The sequence below is a fragment of the Bos mutus genome, chromosome 14 (genome assembly GCF_027580195.1).
Source record: "Bos mutus isolate GX-2022 chromosome 14, NWIPB_WYAK_1.1, whole genome shotgun sequence".
NCBI lineage: Eukaryota > Metazoa > Chordata > Mammalia > Artiodactyla > Bovidae > Bos > Bos mutus.
This window is the reverse complement of record NC_091630.1, coordinates 288,334-309,581: the sequence shown is the minus strand read 5'-3', so window position 1 is coordinate 309,581 and position 21,248 is coordinate 288,334. Positions and strand designations below refer to the sequence as shown.

The window sequence follows — 21,248 nt, the reverse complement described above, 5'->3', positions numbered from 1 at the left end:
GGCTTCAGTCTACAGATTCTGGGGGGAGACAAACATTCAGTTCAGAGAAGTCACCTCTAAGTTCCCTTCTCTCTGACTGCATACATGAAGATTTCCGATGGCCAACAAATCAAATTCAAACCGTCTGTCCTGCTTTCAGGATCTTCCATAATTAGGAGCCACCCAAGGTACCAGATTTTCTCATCACCTTCCTTCAGGATAACCCCACTCCCCTTTAAGCCAGTCTCTGCTCTGCCCTCCCTGAAAACTGTAAGCCACTGCGTGGTAAGTTGCTTTAATCGTGTCCGATTCTTTGCAACCCTATGGACCATAGCCCGCCAGGTTACTCTGTCCATGGGATTCTCCAGGCAAAATACTGGAGTGGGTTGCCGTGCCCTCCTCCAGGGGGTCTTCCCGACCCAGGGACGGAACCCGTGTCTCTTCCATCTCCTGCACTGGCAGGCGGGTCCTTTACCCCTAGTGCCATCACCTCCCTTTCTCTCAGGCTGGTTCTCCTCGGGGAGTGACTGAGTTCTCCCCACTGACTCAAGATCATTTCGTGAGAGCCATTCTTCTAGTCCCTGGATCATCTCACTGTAAAAAGTAATGTTAATATAAAGTTCTCTTTCTGTGTAGTGAAGAGGAAGCTTGAGGATTTGCACTGAAAAGAATTTTAGAAGGGAAACTGTTGTTGCTTCCTATTGTTTTAGTTCATGTAAATGCCAGTTCTAAAAACTTGAAATTGAGTATAATATGTACAAACTTTGTCCTGGAGCCACTGTTACTAGGTCAAAAAAAAAAATAAATCAAAGATTAACAGTATAGGAAAAGACAAAGGATATCAATTTCAGATAAATTACAGCTGAATATATATAGGATCATCCTTTATATCTTTACAAATGCCAAGTGAATTTTCTGATATTTGTGGTAATACAAGAAAGCCACAGTATTAAGGATTTGCCATTTGTTGTAACATTTTGCTAAAAACCATTCTAATGTCTCCACATCAGGATTCAGTATCAAATATTTATTCAAAAAGATTCCAGTTTGGATTTGCTCCCTTGGACTTGATCTATGGTAATCTTTTCAGAAGTTTTGAAGATGAAGGCAATAAAAGACCTTCTCCCTTCTGATAATTATCCATAATAAGTCATTACTGATTGCTCTTACGGGCATAATGCATGATACAATTTAAAGAAACATCTGAAGATCTGAAAGTACATCAAAAGAACAATCATATTCTAAAAACAGAAAGCATTTTATGTACCTTTATGACTGCTCCATTGGAATGCTTAATGTGTCTACGGATAATTGGGAGAAACAAAAGGCATAAGCAGACAGTTTATAAGTGAGAAAATGGAACCTTTGGAAAAAATGCTAATATCACTACTAATGATGTAATAACCATTTTCCAACTATCCGAATGGTAATGGTTTTAATTGCAGTTGGTGCTAAAAGAGATGAGAGAACGGTACCTTCTAGGGTTGACAGCATCTGGTTACTTGCGAGGTGGAGGGATGTGTGTGCTGGACAGCCTCCCTTTGCCTCCACAGCCAGGCCCCACCACCTGCTGCCCTGCTCGGAGCCCAGGGAGGCTGACCTTAACTGAGCACCCGTGGCCCCTGCCTCTGGCTTCCAGGCAGCCTCAACCTAGGGCAGACACCAGTAGGAGATCAGCAGGCAGGGATTCGCGGGGATTGTCTCTGTGCTAAGAGGCCACAGCTCTCAGCGAGTGGCGCTTTTCCAGAGCTGCGAGTCTTGCTAGCTTAAGGTCGCGGCTCCTCTTCCTGGCCACTTCCAGGTAAAGGATGGCAGTGGCCTCTCATCATTCAGCTCCTGGTTTCCTCTGTCTCGGCCACACTCACAAACTGTCGCTGTGTTAAATCCCGTCCAGTCACCCCTTCTGAGTTTGCCATCCATCTCCTGCCGGACCCTAACCTACACAGCACATCCCTGCATCCACTCTGGACCCTAACCCAGTAAAGACATTTTTCATCCTGATCAACTCCTCCCCATTCCCTTCTACAGCAAATGTCTGTTGTTCTTGCTTCCCCAGAATCCATTCAGCCTTCTTCTTGCACTGTAGCCTACTTTCCCATTTCAGAACTACCTCTCCTCATCCATCAGGGCACAGTTTGGATAAGGCTGACCTTAGGACTTTTGTTGGAAATATGGGAGCAAAGAGCCTTCTGTTCACTGAGGCAGCCAGCTATAAAAACAAAACAAAAATACCACCCAGACAAACCTGGAACTCCTGGGCCGAAGAAAAGGGCGCTTGCTAGGGTATAAACCAGCAAAGTGGAGAGGGTGCAAACCATGCAGAGGCAGGCCCCTGGCCTTCTGTGAGCCCTGGATCCCGCCGGGCCTGAAGCTCACCCTGCACACTGTCGTTACCAGAAGTGCTAGGCCCCCTTTTATGTGCTCAAGCTGAGCTGAGCTGTCTGTCACTTGCAATTGAAAGATCCCAGACTAACAGGACTGCTCCTGAAACAAACACGTGCAATTGGAGAGAGTAAAAGTGGAGAGGGTGAGAGGCTGTGACTTCTAACACACTGCCGTCCAGATGTGCAGGCTGTTTTCACCAAGAAGCCTCACACATCAGGTCACGAGACACCACCTGTGGCTTTTGTTTATTATGATCTTGGTGTCACCACCACCTGCATTGTCTTTTAGTCCTTTGCAATCTGTAAGAGATGGGGCAATACCACAGCAAACAACGCACTCTGTGTGAAGTCGGTGGCTGGGACCCACGCACGAACTGATACAAACAAAGAACAATGGTGGAAAACAGCCAAATGCCCTGTTCAAGTGCCACTGAACTAGCCCTTCTCAGATGACAGCTCATTGGCAGGAAAGCTGTTATTGCAACAATCATTATTCCAACTTACTGCCTATTAGAAAGTGAGTCACTGGGAGGTCAGACTGTCCCCAAAGTCCACTGTTCCTGAGCACTCACAGTCAAGTTCAAGGAACAGCAATCAGGTGTAAGGACAATGGCAAAGGCTCAACGCTTTGAAACCAAGAGGACGGTTAACTCCCAGGAGACTGCTGCAAAGTGAGTTTTACTATCTTCAACACATCACATCACTTGGGAAAAGAAATCAGAGCGACAGTGTTACCATGACCCCAGGTCTTTTCCAGGGCGGCTGCCCTCCCTGTACTCATGTTTACACACCTGTCCCCTCCTGCCTAGCACTGTGCCTTGCACAAAATAGGTGCTCAGAAATGATGATGTTCAGAGCCTGCTGGCTGAAGAGTACAAATAAAAGATGATATCTGAGAAGAATGCACACAGAGTAGTTGCTTAAGAAATCTTCGCTGTTATCATCACTGTATGTGTATGTGAGGTAAACCGCTCAGTCGTGTCTGACTCTGCAACCCTATGGACTGTAGCCCAGCCAGCTCCTCTGTCCATAGGATCTTACTGGCAAGATTACAATTGCTTTATTTGCAAAGTATCTGTGTTAACAGTTAGGTCCCTCAAAACCCACACAAATCCCTTTTTAAAGCAACAATTCCTACTTCTTTACCTGCCAAAGAGACAGTTCTATTGTGCGTCTGAGTTATTTCCCCTGCCCTTCCCCTTCCCATGTACATATGAGAACCAAACTGTCCGGCCGCTTGCTCACTCATTCATCCAGACAATAGACAGTGAGTGACCACTTGCATTTTGCCACATACTGGACTGTCTGTGGGGAATCAAAGTTGCTGAAGACACAGAGCTCCTGCATAATGCAGACCCGCTGGAGACAAGAAATCCCAGTGAGTGACTCAGCCTGTGGAACGAGGCACCCAATTTCAGGGGCTGCAGCGTGTGCTGGGAAGGCCTGGGGAAGATGCTTGGATGGGGGATGTTTCCTTACCTTTTCTGCAAGCCAGCCGAGGTGCCTGATCTCCCGGCCCCCAGCAAGGCCTGTTGAGCCCAGCTGCTCCCGGACCTCTGTGATCACGCGGGTCAGCAGGTCACTGACGGTTGCGTGGATGGCGCTGAACCAGGCCTGGGCCGTGGCGGAGTCCTTGCCCCTCAGGACCACGGTGTGCTTAGCATCTGGAGAGTGGATTTCAAGCTGCCTAGAGGAGCAGAGAGAGAAGGGTTAGGGGGTTCCCTGGCGGATTGTGCCTCCTCAAGCCCTGAGCTACAAAGGTGAATTAATTTCTTTTTTCTATCATACATTTTACTTTTAATTTTTTTAGCTTTTTAATTAAGGTTTTTTTGGAGTGGGTTTTGTTTTTGTTTTTGTTTTTCCTTTTGGCCACCCCATGAAGCCTGCAGAATCTTAGTTCCCTGACCAGGGATCGAACTGGGGCTCCCTGCAGTGCAAGCACAGAGTCTCAACCACTGGACTGCAGGGAAGTCCCTGAGATTTTTAAATTCACTTTTTAATCGAATAAAAGAGTCTTTAAACTCTAGAATGCTTTACAATTTTCAAAAGTTTCACATAGATGAGTTCATATCATCCTATGATAACCCTTGCCCTCCCTCCTATCCCTACACTGCCTCTCCCCACTAAAGTGAACTAATTCTTCATTCTTACTTTAAGCTTCTTTTGCATGGCTTATCTTAATGGCCCCATCATCCGTCCATCCGTCCATCCATCCACTCACTCATCCATCCACACACACTGGCTGTGCTGAGGTCTTAATGGCCCCATCATCCGTCCATCCGTCCACTCACTCGTTCATCCACACACACTGGCTGTGCTGAGGTCTTAATGGCCCCATCATCCGTCCATCCGTCCATCCATCCACTCACCCGTCCATCCACACACACTGGCTGTGCTGAGGCACTGGTTGAGCTACTGAGGGCATAGCTCTCTAGTCACATGAATTAAGGACGCCTGGCCTTCCTGTTATTCAGCTGTGTCTTATTAGCAGCATCGTATTAAGACTTCCAAGCTGTGAACTGATATTAATCTGCCTTACTTCTCCATCCCTAGAGGACTTTAACAATATGCTCACATCCTAGGAGATGCTAGTGGGATGTAGACTGAAATATCTATCCACCTGCATAATTCTACTGTTCATTATTAATTGTGACTATTTTAGCATCAGAGACGACCAAAGTTTTGCATTCTTCAGGAATCCTGTCTGTGGCACATTTCCCTACCTCTTCATCTTTGTGCACGTGTAATGCAAGGCTTCCCAGCTGGCTCAGTGGTAAAGAATCTGCCTGCTAAGAGGGCATGCAGGTTCGATCCCTGGGTCAGGAAGAGCCCCTGGAGGAGGGCATGGCCACCCCCTCCAGTATCCTTGCCTGGAGAATCCCATGAACAGAGGAGCCTGGTGGGCTCTACAGTCCATGGGGTTGCAAAGAGTCGGACGCAACTGAGCAACTGAGCCTGCATGCGCTGGAGTGAACTGGCCTAGGACAAGGTAACAGTGGGGAAAGAGAGGCACAAAAATGTGGGGTTTTTTGGTGGTTGTTTTGTTTTGTTTGTTTTTTAAACCTGCACTGGGAGGCTTTTGGGATATTAATTCCTGGACCAGTGATCGAACCTGAGCCCCTGTGGTGAAAGCTTGGACTCCTAACCACTGGACCACCAGGAAATTCCCAAAGAGTTATATTTAAAGTCAAATTTCAAAGTTTATGCAAGAACTCCAATGGGACCACTTGAGATTCAGCGTGAGATTTGCATACTGTAATTCTATGGTAAAAGGCAGAAGTTCTTGACAGATGCTCTTGGTTTTTAAATTTTTTATTGTGAAGCACTTATAAATTTACACAGTATTGCAAAATCAGGACAAAGAAGCCCAGGACACGACCCACTCTGTTTACTCTGATGGTTCCACTCACTCACTCACTCATTCCGTTCACTCACTTTACTCTGATAGTTCTATTTTATACAGCTGTAATATATTATAATGTCAGGGCTTCCTAGGTGGCTCAGTGGTAAAGAATCCACCTGCCAACAAGAGATGTGGGTTTGATCCTTGTGTGGGAGAGTTCCTCTGGAGGAGGAAATGGCAATCCACTCTAGTATTCTTGCCCGGGAAATCCCATGGAGCAGCCTGGCCGGCTACAGTCCATGGGGTCAAAAAAGAGTCAGACCCAACTTAGTGACTAAACAACAGCAATACGATATCAAAACCGGGGCCCTGGCACAATGTAAGTGTATAGCTGGACCCCATTTACCACGTGCAGGTTCATGGAAACGCCACTGCAAGCAAGGGACAGAACAGAACCACACCATCCCCATAGCTTTCCCCCAGCCGCCCCTAGGGGTCACAAGTGCGGCCGCTTTCCCCCCAGCTGCCCCTAGGGGTCACAAATGCGGCCACTTTCCCCCCAGCTGCCCCTAGGGGGTCACAAGTGCGGCCGCTTTCCCCCAGCCGCCCCTAGGGGTCACAAGTGCAGCCGGCGTTCCCCTCAGCCGCCCCTAGGGGTCAAAGTTCTGCACCCCCCACCACCCCAAATCCCTGACAAGCACTCCCCACATCTGTAATTTTATTGCAGAGAGAAAAATATACGTTTTATTTACCCATTCATATATTTATACAGGCAAATAAATCCCACTGATTAATTAGGGTTAGGGTTAGGGGGATTGGGAATTTCAGAAGTGAATGAAATGATCCATGTATCAATTTCCTTTCATTCCTCAGTCATAATGGTAATATTCACTGAGTTTTTATTATGCATTGGGCAAAAATTTAAATCCTTTTATATTATTTTTTTGTAATTTTTCTAACAGTCCTATGATTGATATTATTAATCTCATATAATGGGCTTCCCTGGTGGCTCAGTCAGTAAAGAATCCCCCTGCAGTGGAGAAGACCCCAGTTCAGTTCCTGGGTCAGGAAGATCCACTGGAGAAGGGAAAGGCTGCCTACTCCAGTATTCTTGGGCTTCCCTTGTGGCTCAGCTGGTAAAGAATCTGCCTACAATGCGAGAGACCTGGGTTCCATCCCTGGGTTGGGAAGATCCCCTGGAGAAGGGAAAGGCTACCCATTCCAGTGTTCTGGCCTGGAGAATCCCATGGACTCTGTAGTCCATGGGGTCGCAAAGATTCAGACACAACTGAACGACTTTCACTCTCACATCTCATATAATAGAATTAAAGGGGCTTCCTAGGTGGCCCAGGAATAAAGAATGCCTACTGATGCAGGGGATGCAAGAGATATGAGTTCGATCCCTGAATCAGGAAGATCCCCTGGAAGAGGAAATAGCAAGCCGCTCCAGTGGTCTTGCCTGGAGAAACCCATGGACAGAGGAGCCTGGCGGGCTACAGTCCATAGGGTTCCAAAGAGCTGGACACGACAGAGCGACTGAAGAACAACAACAAAGCTGGGAGGGACAGAGAACTGATGCAAGGCCAGATAGTTGGTGATGTCGGGATTGAAGCCGTGTTAATCAGGCTCAAAAGGCCATGCATTTAAATACTGTATTACGATGTCTCTCCTTTAGACGGGATGGTGTCCAGTAAAGGTGCATCTGCTGTGTCCACAGCTGACCCAAGGCATCATCACCAACATGCATGTGTGCTCAGCTGCGCAACTGTGTCTGACCCTCTGCGACCCCAAGGACTGTAGTCCACCAGGCTCCTCGTCCTTGAGACTTTTCAGGCATGAATGCTAGAGTGGGTTGCCATTTACTCCGCCAGAGGGTCGTCACCAATAAACATGCCCAACAGTGTCCTCCTTAACTCCTGAGTTTAAAGCAACAATTCTGCAGGTCACCTGGAAATCAGAAGTCCCAATGTAACCTGGCCTCATTTACATTTGAAACCAGCCTTTTAGAGTGAGTAAACCTTTTTACTCATAAACTTTAATTACAGAAAAAGGAGGATTTAAAAAGTAAAATATCTCTAGGGGAGTTTTAGCAAAAACTAGCATTTTTTTTCAGTAAGAAATCTTCAAAACAAGTCTCCTCACTAAAAATCCAAAGGTTTCCTGTGATGAAACAGGGTATTTTTTAAAATTACATTTGTCCTTACCAAGAAGAAAAATACTCTCAAGTCTCTCAGGCATTTTTCAGAGAAATGGTTGGTCAATCTACGGTGAGTTTTCATTCCTTCCCAAAGTTTTTGGAGAAGGAAATGGCAACCCACTCCAGTATTCTTGCCTGGGAAATCCCATGGAGAGAGGAGCCTGGCGGGCTACAGTCCCTGGGGTGCCAGAGTCGGACATGACCGAGTGACTAAACCACAGCCACCACCAAGGGTCTTACTCTTCAGTGAAGTTGGCTAGCCAAGCACAAACTAGGGTTCTCTGATGCATTAATGAGCGCTCAACTGGCTTTTCAAAGTATTCTATCAATATCCACTATTCTAGGAATTTAAAACACACAAATGTTTTTCTTAGAATATTTTCCTTTGAAGACCTGGATTTTTTGTTTTATTTAATGACAGCTTGGGAAGCAGTCATTTGTCAGGAATCACACGCACGTGCAAAAAATGATGCCAGCAAAAAAGAGAATATTTCTTTGTTGAGTTTCCAGCATACCCAGAGGAAAATTGGTTTATAAAAACAGAGGTACAGGCTAGTGAGGAGGGGGCCCGTTTTCCCCAGATTTTGACAGCATTTATCTTTACTGTTAACTTTTAAGTCAGCTTTTAAAGTACAGCATATAGACAGAAAAGTGCACAGATTATAGTGTATAGCTTAAATGTATTTTCACAAAGGGAACACATTCGAGTCAACCACCAGTCAGACCAAGAAACAGAACATTACAAGTGTCCCAGACACCCTCCTCTTCCCGTTACTTCCCTTCAAATAACCCCAATGAGGATTTCTGTCACCACAGATAACTTCCTCTCAGGCAAAATCGATGAGGTTCTACTTGTTTTCATTTGTTATTCTTGCCTGCACTGTTGGAGGATCTTGGAGAGGCCATGGTTAAACACCAAGTCCTGGGCCTGCTCGTGGTGGTTCCCAAAGTGTGACCACTGACTGGCAGAACAGAATCTTCTGGGAGCGTGTTAGAGGTGTGGCCTCTCAGTGCATCCCCGGACCCTCTGAATTAGGGACTCTGGGAGCGTGTTAGAGGTGTGGCCTCTCAGTGCATCCCCGGACCCTCTGAATTAGGGACTCTGGGAGCGTGTTAGAGGTGTGGCCTCTCAGCGCATCCCCGGACCCTCTGAATTAGGGATTCTGGGAGCGTGTTAGAGGTGTGGCCTCTCAGCGAATCCCCGGACCCTCTGAATTAGGGACTCTGGGAGCAAAGCCAGCAAGACTCTTGCATGTAGTGTCAGTTGCTAGTTGGGTCCGACTCTCTGAGACCCCATGGACTGTAGCCCGCCAGGCTCCTCCGTCCATGGGATTCTCCAGGCAAGAACACAGGAGTGGGTTGTTATTTCCTTCTCTAAGGGATCTTCCTGACCCAGGGATCCAACACAGGTCTCCTGCATTGCAGGCACATTCTTTACCAAACGAGCCACCACCTCCAGACAAATCTGATGCAATTTAAGTTTGGGAAGGGTGCTCTATAGACCCTCATGAAGAAAGCCCTGATCTTGGTTGTTTGCCAGGGTTCCCAGCAGCTGAGGCGAACATGCTGAAAGGTGAACTGACCTCCCCGCAATCAGTGTCAAAGGAGAAGCAGAGAGGACATAGAATAGAGGGGCCTGTGACTTTTTACAAACGCAGCAGCAGCAGCAGTTCTCCATTGAAAGTATTCTTGAGGAACCTGGAAGTAGTTTATTACAATTTTTAATCATCTAATTAAATAAACACAGATGTTTGGACCCCACTGCAGAGCTATTAAGAATTTCTAGAGGTTGAGGCCTGGGTAAACGCTTTACATGGTCCACAGATTATATGGATTAAGGATCATGGTGGGCCTCTCCGAGCCCAAGCTCACACCTCCCAAGGAGCTGGCCTGGAGGGGATCGTCACCAGGACAACACATCAGAGGTCCTGGGGGTGTATCAGCCCCATTGCTGAGATAACACTCCCCCAGAATCAGGCAGTTTGAGATGCCAAAGTCTTGTTACCTCACAAAAGCTGCTTGAGTGTCTATGACATGGAAGCTGGATTCCCCCCGAGAGCAGGAAGAAACTACAATTCCTTTTATGACCTGGTCTCCAAAGTCACACAGCATCACTTCTGGTTTATTCTTTGTGCTGCAAGTGAGTCACTAAGACCAACAGATGCTCATGAGGAAGAGTTAAGCTTCACTTCTTGAAGGGAATAGAAGCAAAGACTTTGGGGACACAACTTAAACCACCACCGAGCGGCTCTGCATGAAGCAAGTTCTGGAAGAGTCGATCCTGAGGGCAAAGGGCGAGTGTTTGGGACTGTGAGCCAGCAGACTAGAAAGAAAACGCTTACACATGTGAGCGAGGAGGAAGACTTGTTTCTGACAAAGCTGCAGCTTTCAGCTCTAAAAAGAGGTGGGCTGTGGATCGAGAGGGGTCAGCATCACCAGAGGGAGAAGGAGCCTTTCGCCGATGGCTGTGCAGAGCCGCCAGAACGGTGGTGGACGAAGGCCGGCTGGCTTGTCTGATGCAGAACAGGCGTCAGTTGTTTGTGTAACGAACACAGAACACAGTGATCTGCATTCACCTCTCCATCAGCTCAACAAACTCAAAGGGGAAAAAGGAAGAAGAGCACAAACATTTAATTTTAATCCCTATAAACTCTACACACTAAAGCAAATGCAAGCATCTGGTGGCATGAAAGTCCCTAGGAGCTCCGAGGGACAACACAAGATTCTGGTCAAGGTCATGGAAGGTCATGTGCTGAGTTGGCCAAAAAGTGCATTTGGGTTTTTCCTAAACATCTTATGGAAAAACTTCAATAACTTTCTGGCCAACCCAGTATATATATTTATTTCTTATTACATTACCGAGTACAAGTCTCAAACATACATTCCTTTGACTTAATTTTTCACTTAAACTCATTTTGTCAAAATGTAAATGTACTCTGTGCAATGCATGTCTTGGAGTAAAAGCAGAGACAGAGAAAGAAATTCCATTCCTGGGCTGGCCATGCAGAGGTTTTTTCAGCAGCTTTTTAAAAAGAAACAATTTAAAAGCACAAGTATCAGGGGGTAGTTGTTAAGCATGTGGATGTGGGGGTTCAAGGCTGACTCTAAAACTTGCTGGCTGTGAGCCATGTTCCATAATCTCCCTAAACTTCAATGTTCTTATCTGTAAAATGGCTCAATCTTGCCTCTTAAAATTATTGAAAAGAGAAAAGTGAGATAATGTGTGCATGAGATGTCACAGTGAAAAGCTAATCTTGGTCAGCTCTAGTTTACATTCTGGTTTACAATGAAGACTCTTCTCAATTTGGGTACAAGCAAATGGGTCCAGTGAGGCAAGAAGGAGAATCCTCCAGGGTGGGCTGTGGTTCAGTTCCTTTTCAGAGCACCTGCGCTTGAAAAAGGCAAGCCTCAAGAAGAAGCTAGACAGTTAAGCAAGCACTATTTCCAGCATCTTGGAATGGAAAAGACAACTCTGGGAGAGATGCATGGGTTTCTTGAGAGACCCTGGAAGACCCGGGGCAAACCTGACTCTGCGTTCTCCCTTCCATCTACTTATTTGTTCCACCTAAAAGGATTTTGTGAGGTTCACGCTCAGGGGCACAGGTTCATATGAGCTACAAGTGTCTGTTGAAGTCCCTTTGCTTTCTGAACTGCCTGGGCTAACCTGTGCCTCTGGGGGTGAAAAGAGATTGGGAATGGTTTCATCTTCCTAAAGTATTTTTCTGACAACATACCCGCAAAGAACCATTCTGTAGGATCATGTAACTCATTTTTAAAAAGAGCACTGTCAACTCCAATAATTCTTCACCTATTTGTAAAAGAGAGATAAAGATGGAAGGAGATAAAGATGAGGAAATAAAGTAGAAAGAGGGGAGGGGGAGGGGCACGAGAAAGAAAAGGAACATGAAGACCTAAGGTGGAAAAATAACCAAGGGGTGTGTGAAAATGGCCCCAAGGTTGGCGGCTGAGGTCATTAGAGTCCGAGAACCAAAAACAGCTGCCACAGTAGAAGTAAAAATTGCACGGGGCAGACAGTGAGAGCAGTATCGTATCACTGATGTAAAAATGATCCATATAAATGCTTGTAAGCCCGGAGAAGGAATGGCAACCCTCTCCAGTATTCCTTCCTGGAGAATCCCACAGACAGAGCAGCCTGGTGGGCCACAGTCCATGGGGTTGCAAAAGTGTCGGACATGACTTAGCTACTAACACAAATGCTCGTAAGTGTGGAGCCTATGGCTGGAGAGGCATACAGGTAAGTTCAACTGGGAGGGAAACTGAGTGACCGAACAAGGTAAGAAGGGAATTTTTTTTTATAATTTTCAAAATATAAAATGTTTTATTTCAAAAAATAGTTCTATGCTGGATTTTATATATGGAGAAACACGTAAACATAGCGACATGCAGGATTAGGAGAGCTACAACAGTCCCCCGAAGTCAATTTCTGTAGTTGAAGCCGTATCTTTACTATATGGATCGTACCAAAATACGTTTGCAGGCCACATAAAAACACAGCCACGTTACAAAAATTGTCTTATTCTGCCTGAATACAAATGCCAACAAGCAACCTGAGAACATGATCAATCTTTGCAGACTATTAGAACCAAAATGAATCAGCAAACCTACGCACTTAAGAAGAGAACCTTCACGGGTAATGCTGTATGTTCCGATTGTGTTCCATGTGTATGCACTGTGTTTTCACTGTATCTGAACAGGAGAAGCCGAGGAGAAAGGGGGGAGAAAGAGCAACAGGACCGGCCTGTTGGCTGAAGCAGCCTTGTTCCAAAGCGCAGGCTCTGGCACTTATGACCTACGCTTCCTCACGGACACCTGTGGTTCTACAGGCCCACCTTCCACTCCCGCCTCTGCTGATGACAGGCTTCACCTCCATCCTCAGTCTGTGTGATCTGGGGCATCAGTGTGCTAAAGGTTGTAGGTGTGACGCCATTTGTCCAAGGAGATCCAGGCCCGGGGTTTCTTCAGGAGTCACTTTTGGGGTGATGCTTTTCTCCCAGCATGTGTACAGAGACAACAGTTGCAATCATAGGTCTGCAGACGGCCATCTGGCCATCGAGAGGGGCGGGCTGCCGACAGATGAAGCCAACGCAGAGGAAAGCAGAGCCGAGAGATGAGACGCCTGGTCCGGCTGCACCTGACCCTCAGTAGATCCCTGTATTTTCTTCCATGTTCCCCTTTTGCAGAAGCCAATTTGAGTTGGGTAATTTTCAAATACAACTAAAGGTCCTGACACTTCAGGTTTCCTTATCCCTATAAAACAGGGATGATGACAATGATGATGCAAGTGATAATGATTATAATGAAGGTGACAGCAATAACCGTCACGGGATTACTAACGAACCAAGTGAGATAACTGGACTTCCCAGGTGGCGCCCTGGTAAAGAATCCTCCTGCCAGTGCAAGAGATGCAGGAGATGCGAGTTCAATTCCTGGGTGGGGAAGATCCCCACAAGAAGGAAATGGCAACCCGCTCCAGTATTCTTGCCTGGGAAATCCCATGGACAGGAGAGCCTGGTGGGCTACAGTCCATGATATCGCAAAGAGTCAAACATGACTGAGCACGCATGCATCAAATGTGGTAACTGTGCACATGCTCTGTGACTTGTAAATCCCGACGTTGCTAGTTGTCATTTAAGCTTTTGGCATTTTAAGGCTACTGTTGGCTCAGTTACTGGGAAAAGAAACTCTGTGAGTGGATGCAATGTTTTTATACATCTGGACACATGGGCACCTATAAACAAGTTAACTCTCTCTACACTATACCATGAGTAAACAGACAGTCATGCCTATTAAAGCAGACAGTCCCAGTAAATCTCTTGGGTTGCACAACAGAGTCAGGAGCATGCAGTGATTTCTTTACAGATGCACAAATATGCTGTGAGTATCTGTGAGTCTTCCAGACACACACAGGTGTGTTGGGCGCTGAAGAGGCAAGTAGAATGCACGGGCCCCTGCCCCTAAGAAGTTCACCACATGCAGAAGGCTGAATAACATCTCCCCCAACCCATGTCTACCCAGAAACTCAGAATGTGACTGATTCGAAAGAATCTGTGCAGAAGTAATGAAAGTAAGGATGATGGTGAGATCCTTATCTTATTAATCTACCCACTGGGTGAGGATGGGTCTTGAATCCAATAAGAATGTCACAGATGCCGAGAGACACAGAGAAGGCCTGGGGACGACGCGGGAATACACGGGAGATGCATCGAGTCCAAGGCTTACCTGGGAGGGCTTCTCCCTCACAGCCTCAGAAGGGACCAACCCTGTCCATTCTGTGACTTCACACTTAGGCTTCCAGAACTGAAGCTTTTGTTTTAAGCTTTCCGGTCTGTGCCCATTTTGTTACGGCTGTCCTAGAAAACTGATACACCATGGAGCTATCTTCCCGTGCAGAGTTGCATGGGGGCTGCATTAATGTTTAAAATACATGGATGCTTAGAGTCAAGACAGATATTTCATGATGACATCATTTGAATCACTACATCCACCAGGCCTGTAGCTGGAGCTGCCCATTTGAACTTCCTGGTTAAATGACAGAAGATGTCCCTTTTGTCATCCAAGTAGTTTGAGTGGAATATCTGTCACTTTCAACAGAAAGAGTCCGCAGCTTCTCCTTCCTATCTTCAAGATGGTCTTCATAATACTTTTAAAGTTAATTTTTCCTGGGTTTCACTTACTATTTATGTTTATGCTATTTACTTGCTACTTATTACTCATATTTACATATGGGTTGGCCAAAAGGCTCATTCAGGTTTTTCTACAAGATCTGCTGAAAAGTCCTAAAGAACTTTCTGGCCAGCAAAATACATGCACATCTTCTTGGAAACAAATAATAGTTTGCAATTTTACTAACTGAAAATGAAATTATTATAGAGAAACTTGGAAAAAAATCAGTTTCTATCCTCTGCTTAGTTTAAACATGGTATTTTATCCTGGTTTTATTTTTGTATAACTCAGTGCTTCGTTACAAAGCAAACACCCATTTAACAAGAACAAGAAACAACACTGCCAGCATCCTAGCTCACTCATGCAGCCTCTGAGTCACCATTTCCACCCTCCACACAAATATAACCACTACTCTGATCTGATGATAAATGTGTCTATAAGTCTCTCTCTCTCTCTCTTAATTATATACATGAAATGCAAGGCTGACATACAAAACTTGAATATATAATAAAATAAAATATAATAAATAAATATATTAAATATATGATATAAATATAATAATATAATAAATAAAACATAACTTGTAACCTGGCAGCTAAGGTTTCAAGTGACCTTTCCCCTCCAATGTGAGGCTGGAGAAAACACAGATGAAGGTGTTTAGGAAGATGTGGCCTGTGGACTTGTAGCAACCACTGGGAATCAAGTGGAATTCAAACCACATGGTAGCTGTTTCACAAATCCGTGGTACTGGTGGTTGATAAAAATCTTCCCAACAGACAAATCCATGGCCACCTGTATCAGTGGCCCCCTCTAGAGAGTGGAGTTATATATGTATATAGTTATATGTGTTTGTGTGTGTGTGTGTGTGTGTGTGCACTCAGCCACTCAGTTGTGTCCGGCTCTTTGTGACCCCATGGACTGTAGCCCGCCAGGCCCCTCAGAAAAACCCCATGGGATTTTCCAGGCAAGAACACTGGAGGGGGTTGCCATTTCCTCCTCCAGGGGATCTTTCCGACCCAGGGATCCAACTCTCATCTGTGTCCAGGACTGGCAGTTGGATTCCTTACCACTGGGAAGTATTTACATGTATATATGAAATCTGCATGCAGTGGGGGAGACCCAGGTCTGATCCCTGGGCCAGGAAGATCCCCTGGAGAAGGGCACGACTACCCACTCCAGTATTCCTGCCTGTGAATGACAAGAGTCAGACATGCCTGAGTAACCGACACACACGTACACGGGTCCTAAAGGGACTCGTAGGCTGCAGATCACTCAGGACTGAGTCAACCCTGCTTCCATTTCAGGGCACGCTGGGAATAAAAAATCTCCTTGGCAACATAATCTTACTCCTGCCCACATGCAATTCTATAACCCAGAAAGAAAAGGAGAACGCTGCTGAAGGGAGAGGCATCCAGTGGCACGCTGGCTCACAGTAGGTCTACACTCAGTAAGTGGACTGAGCGCTTAGTGAGGAAAAACAATCCAGACAACTTCTTTGAGTGGACGAGCCCGACGTTTCTGGAGCTGGGGGGACGGGGCGGGGGAAGGAGCAGCCAGCCAGGCCGCCGACGGGGCTATTTTCAGCAGGCCGGGCCTTCCTAACGGCGGTCTTGTTCCCAGCTGAACTGCCCACCGCTTGATGAATTGTGTTTATCTGTAGTTCAGCGATAAAGTTCTCCTTTAATTCCCTGCTGAATAGAAATATTTAGGGCAGTGCCACAGCTGTGTTTATTCTCACACTCCACCACGGTTATGTAAATACTGCCTATGGAACCATTTCTGATAGAGGCCCACACCAGCCCCGAGCAATCAGGCGCTGTCGAGACGTCTGCCAAGACGCACCATTTCCACGCAGCTTGGCGGGCCTGTGAGTGATATCACAGCTTCTCAGAGATCACTTGGCAAACCTCATAATAAAAGAGTAATTTTCTTCCCCTCTCAGTCTCTCAAAGGCTCTCACAAAGCCAAACAATGTTTCCCAGCATCCTCTGCTTCCCGTTTGGAAACGTGGATGGACACACAAAGCTGGAAGGCTCCTAACGCAATGCTCGTAAATGAAATGTAACTTGCTACCTGGCAAGGAAGGTTTCAGGTGCCCTCTCCCATCCAATGGGAAGTTGGAGAAAACAGACCAAGGGGGTCAGGGAAACGTGTCCTGTGGACTTGCAGCGATCACTGGGAGTCAAGGGGCTCTCAGACCGCGTTTGTTTCCTGTTTCACAAATCTGTGAAGCCAGGGGTTGATAAAAAACTTCCCAAGAGACAAATCCGTAGCACACCTTTAATAGTGGCTACTGCTAGATGGTGGAATTCTAATGTATTTTTATTTCTACTTTTCTGTTTTCATGGAATTTATGAAAATTTTTTTGCAATGTAATCAGAGAAAATACTAGAAAAAAAGTTTAAGAAAATGAGGGCTTGCCTGCCTTTGGTCATAATGTTGTTAGCAAAATGATTCATTAGGAAAATCAGTCTTAAGTGAAAAAAAAAGAAAGTGAAAGTTGCTCAGTCATGTCCGACTCTTTGCAACCCCATGGACTGTACAGTCCATGGAATTCTCCAGGCCAGAAGAGCCATGCCCTTCTCTACAGGATCTTCCCAACCCAGGGGTTGAACCCAGGTCTCCCAAATTGCAGGCGGATTCTTTACCATATGAGCCACCAGGGAAGCCCATGAGAAAAAGACAACACTAAAGAAAAGAAGTCTGTTTTAAATCACTAAATCACATTAGTGTTGTAATGTGAAAAAGACAACACTATAGAAAAAACAGATTCATTAATAAAATCCCCAAAGTGGTTGTAGCTAAAAGATTTTAAAAGAAAGAGATAAAATATGCTAGAAACAATATTCAAAATGGGGATGAGTATTTGTCCTATGGGGAGGTAAACTCCACCCCCAAACAAGTATATTTTTCTCATTTTACCCTTACCACCCTCCTACGAGAGGAACGGTAGTAATGTGCTTACATCATGGAAAAGAGATGGCACCTCGGGGGGGCTAGTTTGTTTGGTCTCCCAGAAGGCGAAGCTAGTACTGAAACCAAAGTCCATCTAAATGCAAAGCTTGCACCTTAATCATCATGTTTGTAAAGCCTGGTCGGTTGCGTAAAAGAGAAGTGAACGTTTTTCACACCGGTGGTCGCTCAGTATCTTTTGAACTCCCTTCCTACCTATTCGGAAAGTTTTCCCACCTTAAGTTGAGCTTCCCCAAGGTAGAAGCCAGAACTCCAGTTCTCAGCCTTCGTTGCTGCTAGGGCACCGAGCTACTCACTCAAAACGGCAGTTCTGAAGCAGGTCATGGAGAAGGCAGCTGCCTTTGGGACCCATCCTTTGGACACACGGTGGCAGGGTTGCCCAGCTCTTACTGGCAGCAGTGGGAGAGCCTGGCCAGTGCCGGGGTGTCACAGGTGCAAGCCGAGGCAGCCATGTGGGCTGGGGGAGGCTGGTCAGCAGGGGCAACAAAGGCGCTTCTTCTAGAATAGCTTTCATCACGTGGTTGGTGTTGAACTTCTTAGTCTGGCTACGTGAACTCTATGAGAACTCTGCTGTTGTCAGTCGCTAAGTGGTGTCTCTGCAACCCCATGGGCTGCAGCACGCCAGGCCTCCCTGTCCTTCACTGTCTCCTGGAGTTTACTCAAATGCATGTCCACTGAGTTGGTGATGCCATCCAACCACCGCATCCTCTGTCACTCCCTTCTCCTGCCCCCAATCTTTCCTAGCATCAGTGTCTTTTCCAATGAGTCGGCTCTTCACATCAGGTGGCCAAAATATTGGAGTTTCAGCTTCAGCATCAGTTCTTCCAGTGAATATTCAGGGTTGATTTCTTTTAGGATTGACTGGCTTGATCTCCTTGCAGTCCAACAGACTCTCAAGAGTCTTCTCCAACACCACAGTTCAAAAGCATCAACTCTTTGGCGCTCAGCTTTCTTTATGGTCCAGCTCTCACATCCATACATGACTAATGGAAAAACCATAGCTTTGAGATATGCGAACACCCTCTAGCCAGAATAAATTCTACTGCTTAAAATGACACTGCCCAGTGAAGAGCACAGATGGAGGAATCTGGCTGCCATGAGGGAGCCCATGAGATCATCCATGGGACGTGTCAAGTGTGAGCAGTTAATGGAAAAGAAGCCTGAAGAAGGTGTTCTGCTGTTTTTTCGCAAAATCCCATTTCAAAAACAGGTCATGCATGATACAGTATTCTGCTCAGCTCTGAGGGAACCTGACAGTATCTCTTGCATTGGCTAGGTTTCAGTGCTTCAGTAATACATAAATTTACAAAATATGTGAAGAATTTCAGCACTTTGGCCTCTCTTAGGGAAACAATATCGTTATCAAAGTTTTAGAAGAGGAGTTAGCTAATGTCAAACTAGAGAAAACATTTTGCTTTTCTGCTCCACACTTCATCTGTACCTCACAAAACATTCTGTGGTCTGACCTTACTCAACTGGAGTTTTCCGTTTTTTTTTTTTTTTTTAAAGCTGTCTAAATACACAGGTGTTCTGCAGGTTAAATAAATATACATTTGTCTCTAGAATATTAGTACCATATACTGACAAAACAAACAATCCACTCCATGGTTCAATCTAGAGCACAGCATTTTAAGTCTCAGTGCAGTTCAGTCGCTCAGTCGTGTCCGACTCTTTGCGACCCCATGAATCCCAGCACGCCAGGCCTCCCTGTCCATCACCAACTCCCGGAGTTCACTCAGACTCACGTCCATCGAGTCAGTGATGCCATCCAGCCATCTCATCCTCTGTCGTCCCCTTCTCCTCCTGCTGCCAATCCCTCCCAGCATCAGAGTCTTTTCCAATGAGTCAACTCTTCGCATGAGGTGGCCAAAGTACAGAAGCAGAAGATATTAAGAAGAGGTGGCAAGAATACACAGAAGAACTATACAAAAAAGATTTTCACGACCCAGATAATCACAATGGTGTGATCACTGACCTAGAGCCAGACATCCTGGGATGTGAAGTCAAATGGGCCTTAGAAAGCATCACTACAAACAAAGCTAGTGCAGGTGATGGAATTCCAGTTGAACTATTTCAAATCCTGAAAGATGATGCTGTGAAAGTGCTGCACTCAAAATGCCAGCAAATTTGGAACACTCAGCAGTGGCCACAGGACTGGAAAAGGTCAGTTTTCATTCCAATCCCAAAGAAAGGCAACGCCAAAGAATGCTCAAACTACTGCACAATTGCACTCATCTCACATGCTAGTAAAGTAATGTTCAAAATTCTCCAAGCCAGGCTTCAGCAATACAGGAACAGTGAACTTCCTGATGTTCAAGTTGGTTTTAGAAAAGTCAGAAACCAGAGATCAAATTGCCAACATCCACTGGATCATGGAAAAAGCAAGAGAGTTCCAGAAAAACACTTATTTCTGCTTTATTAACTATGTCAAAGCCTTTGACTGTGTGGATCACAATAAACTGTGGAAAATTCTGAAAGAGATGGGAATACCAGACCACCTGACCTGCCTCTTGAGAAATCTGTACGCAGGTCAGGAAGCAACAGTTAGAACTGGACATGGAACAACAGGCTGGTTCCAAATAGGAAAAGGAGTACGTCAAGGCTGTATATTGTCACCCTGCTTATTTAACTTACATGCAGAGTACATCATGAGAAATGCTGGGCTGGAAGAAGCACAAGCTGGAATCAAGATTGCCAGGAGAAATATCAATAACCTCAGATATGCAGATGACATCACCCTTATGGCAGAAAATGAAGAGGAACTAAAGAGCCTCTTGATGAAAGTGAAAGTGGAGAGTGAAGAAGTTGGCTTAAAGATCAACATTCCGAAAACGAAGATCATGGCATCTGGTCCCATCACTTCATGGGAAATAGATGGGGAAACAGTGGAAACAGTGTCAGACTTTATTTTTTGGGGCTCCAAAATCACTGCAAATGGTGATTGTAGCCATGAAAGTAAAAGATGCTTACTCCTTGGAAGGAAAGTTATGACCAACCTAGATAGCACATTCAAAGCAGAGACATTCCTTTGCCAACAAAGGTCCGTCTAGTCAAGGCTATGGTTTTTCCTGTGGTCATGCATGGATGTGAGGACTGTGAAGAAGGCTGAGTGCCGAAGAATTGATGCTTTTGAACTGTGGTGTTGGAGAAGACTCTTGAGAGTCCCTTGGACTGCAAGGAGATCCAGCCAGTCCATTCTGAAGGGGATCAGCCCTGGGATTTCTTTGGAAGGAATGATGCTAAAGCTGAAACTCCAGTACTTTGGCCTCCTGAGGACCAGTTTTTGCTCTTTTGAATGAGGTTAATTGGGCTAGGGTCGGCAGGTTTCACATATAACAATACAAGATGCCTGGTTAATCTGAATTCCAGATAAACAATGAGTCATTTTTAGTGTATGTCGTGTGCAGTATCCAGTGGGGGAAATAGCATGACACACATGGATTAGAAATGAATAGAAAATAAACTGATGGGGCTTCATGATGGGTTGGACACGGGGAAGAGGAGGCTTCCTGGTTGTCTGGCTTGTACAACTGAACGAAGGGCAGTGCTGATTACCAAGACAATAAAAAATGAAGAAGGTCCAGATTTGACAAGGAAGTAAAGTCACGTGGAAGTAAGGTACTTGAGTGGGAAGCACTTTGCTCCTGGAAGTACGGTGGCAGAGTCGCACACCGCTCTCTGCCACAGG

General features: G+C 45.7%; 1 protein-coding gene across 1 annotated transcript in view; it reads right to left on the bottom strand.

Annotated features, from left to right (window-relative positions):
- SNTB1 (syntrophin beta 1) overlaps window positions 1-21,248 on the bottom strand; it is a 251,822-nt gene that overhangs the window by 85,479 nt on the left and 145,095 nt on the right. The window contains exon 3 of the mRNA XM_070382859.1: window positions 3,843-4,050. Within this exon, the coding sequence (XP_070238960.1) occupies window positions 3,843-4,050 (208 nt within the window). The remainder of the gene's footprint in view (window positions 1-3,842; window positions 4,051-21,248) is intronic.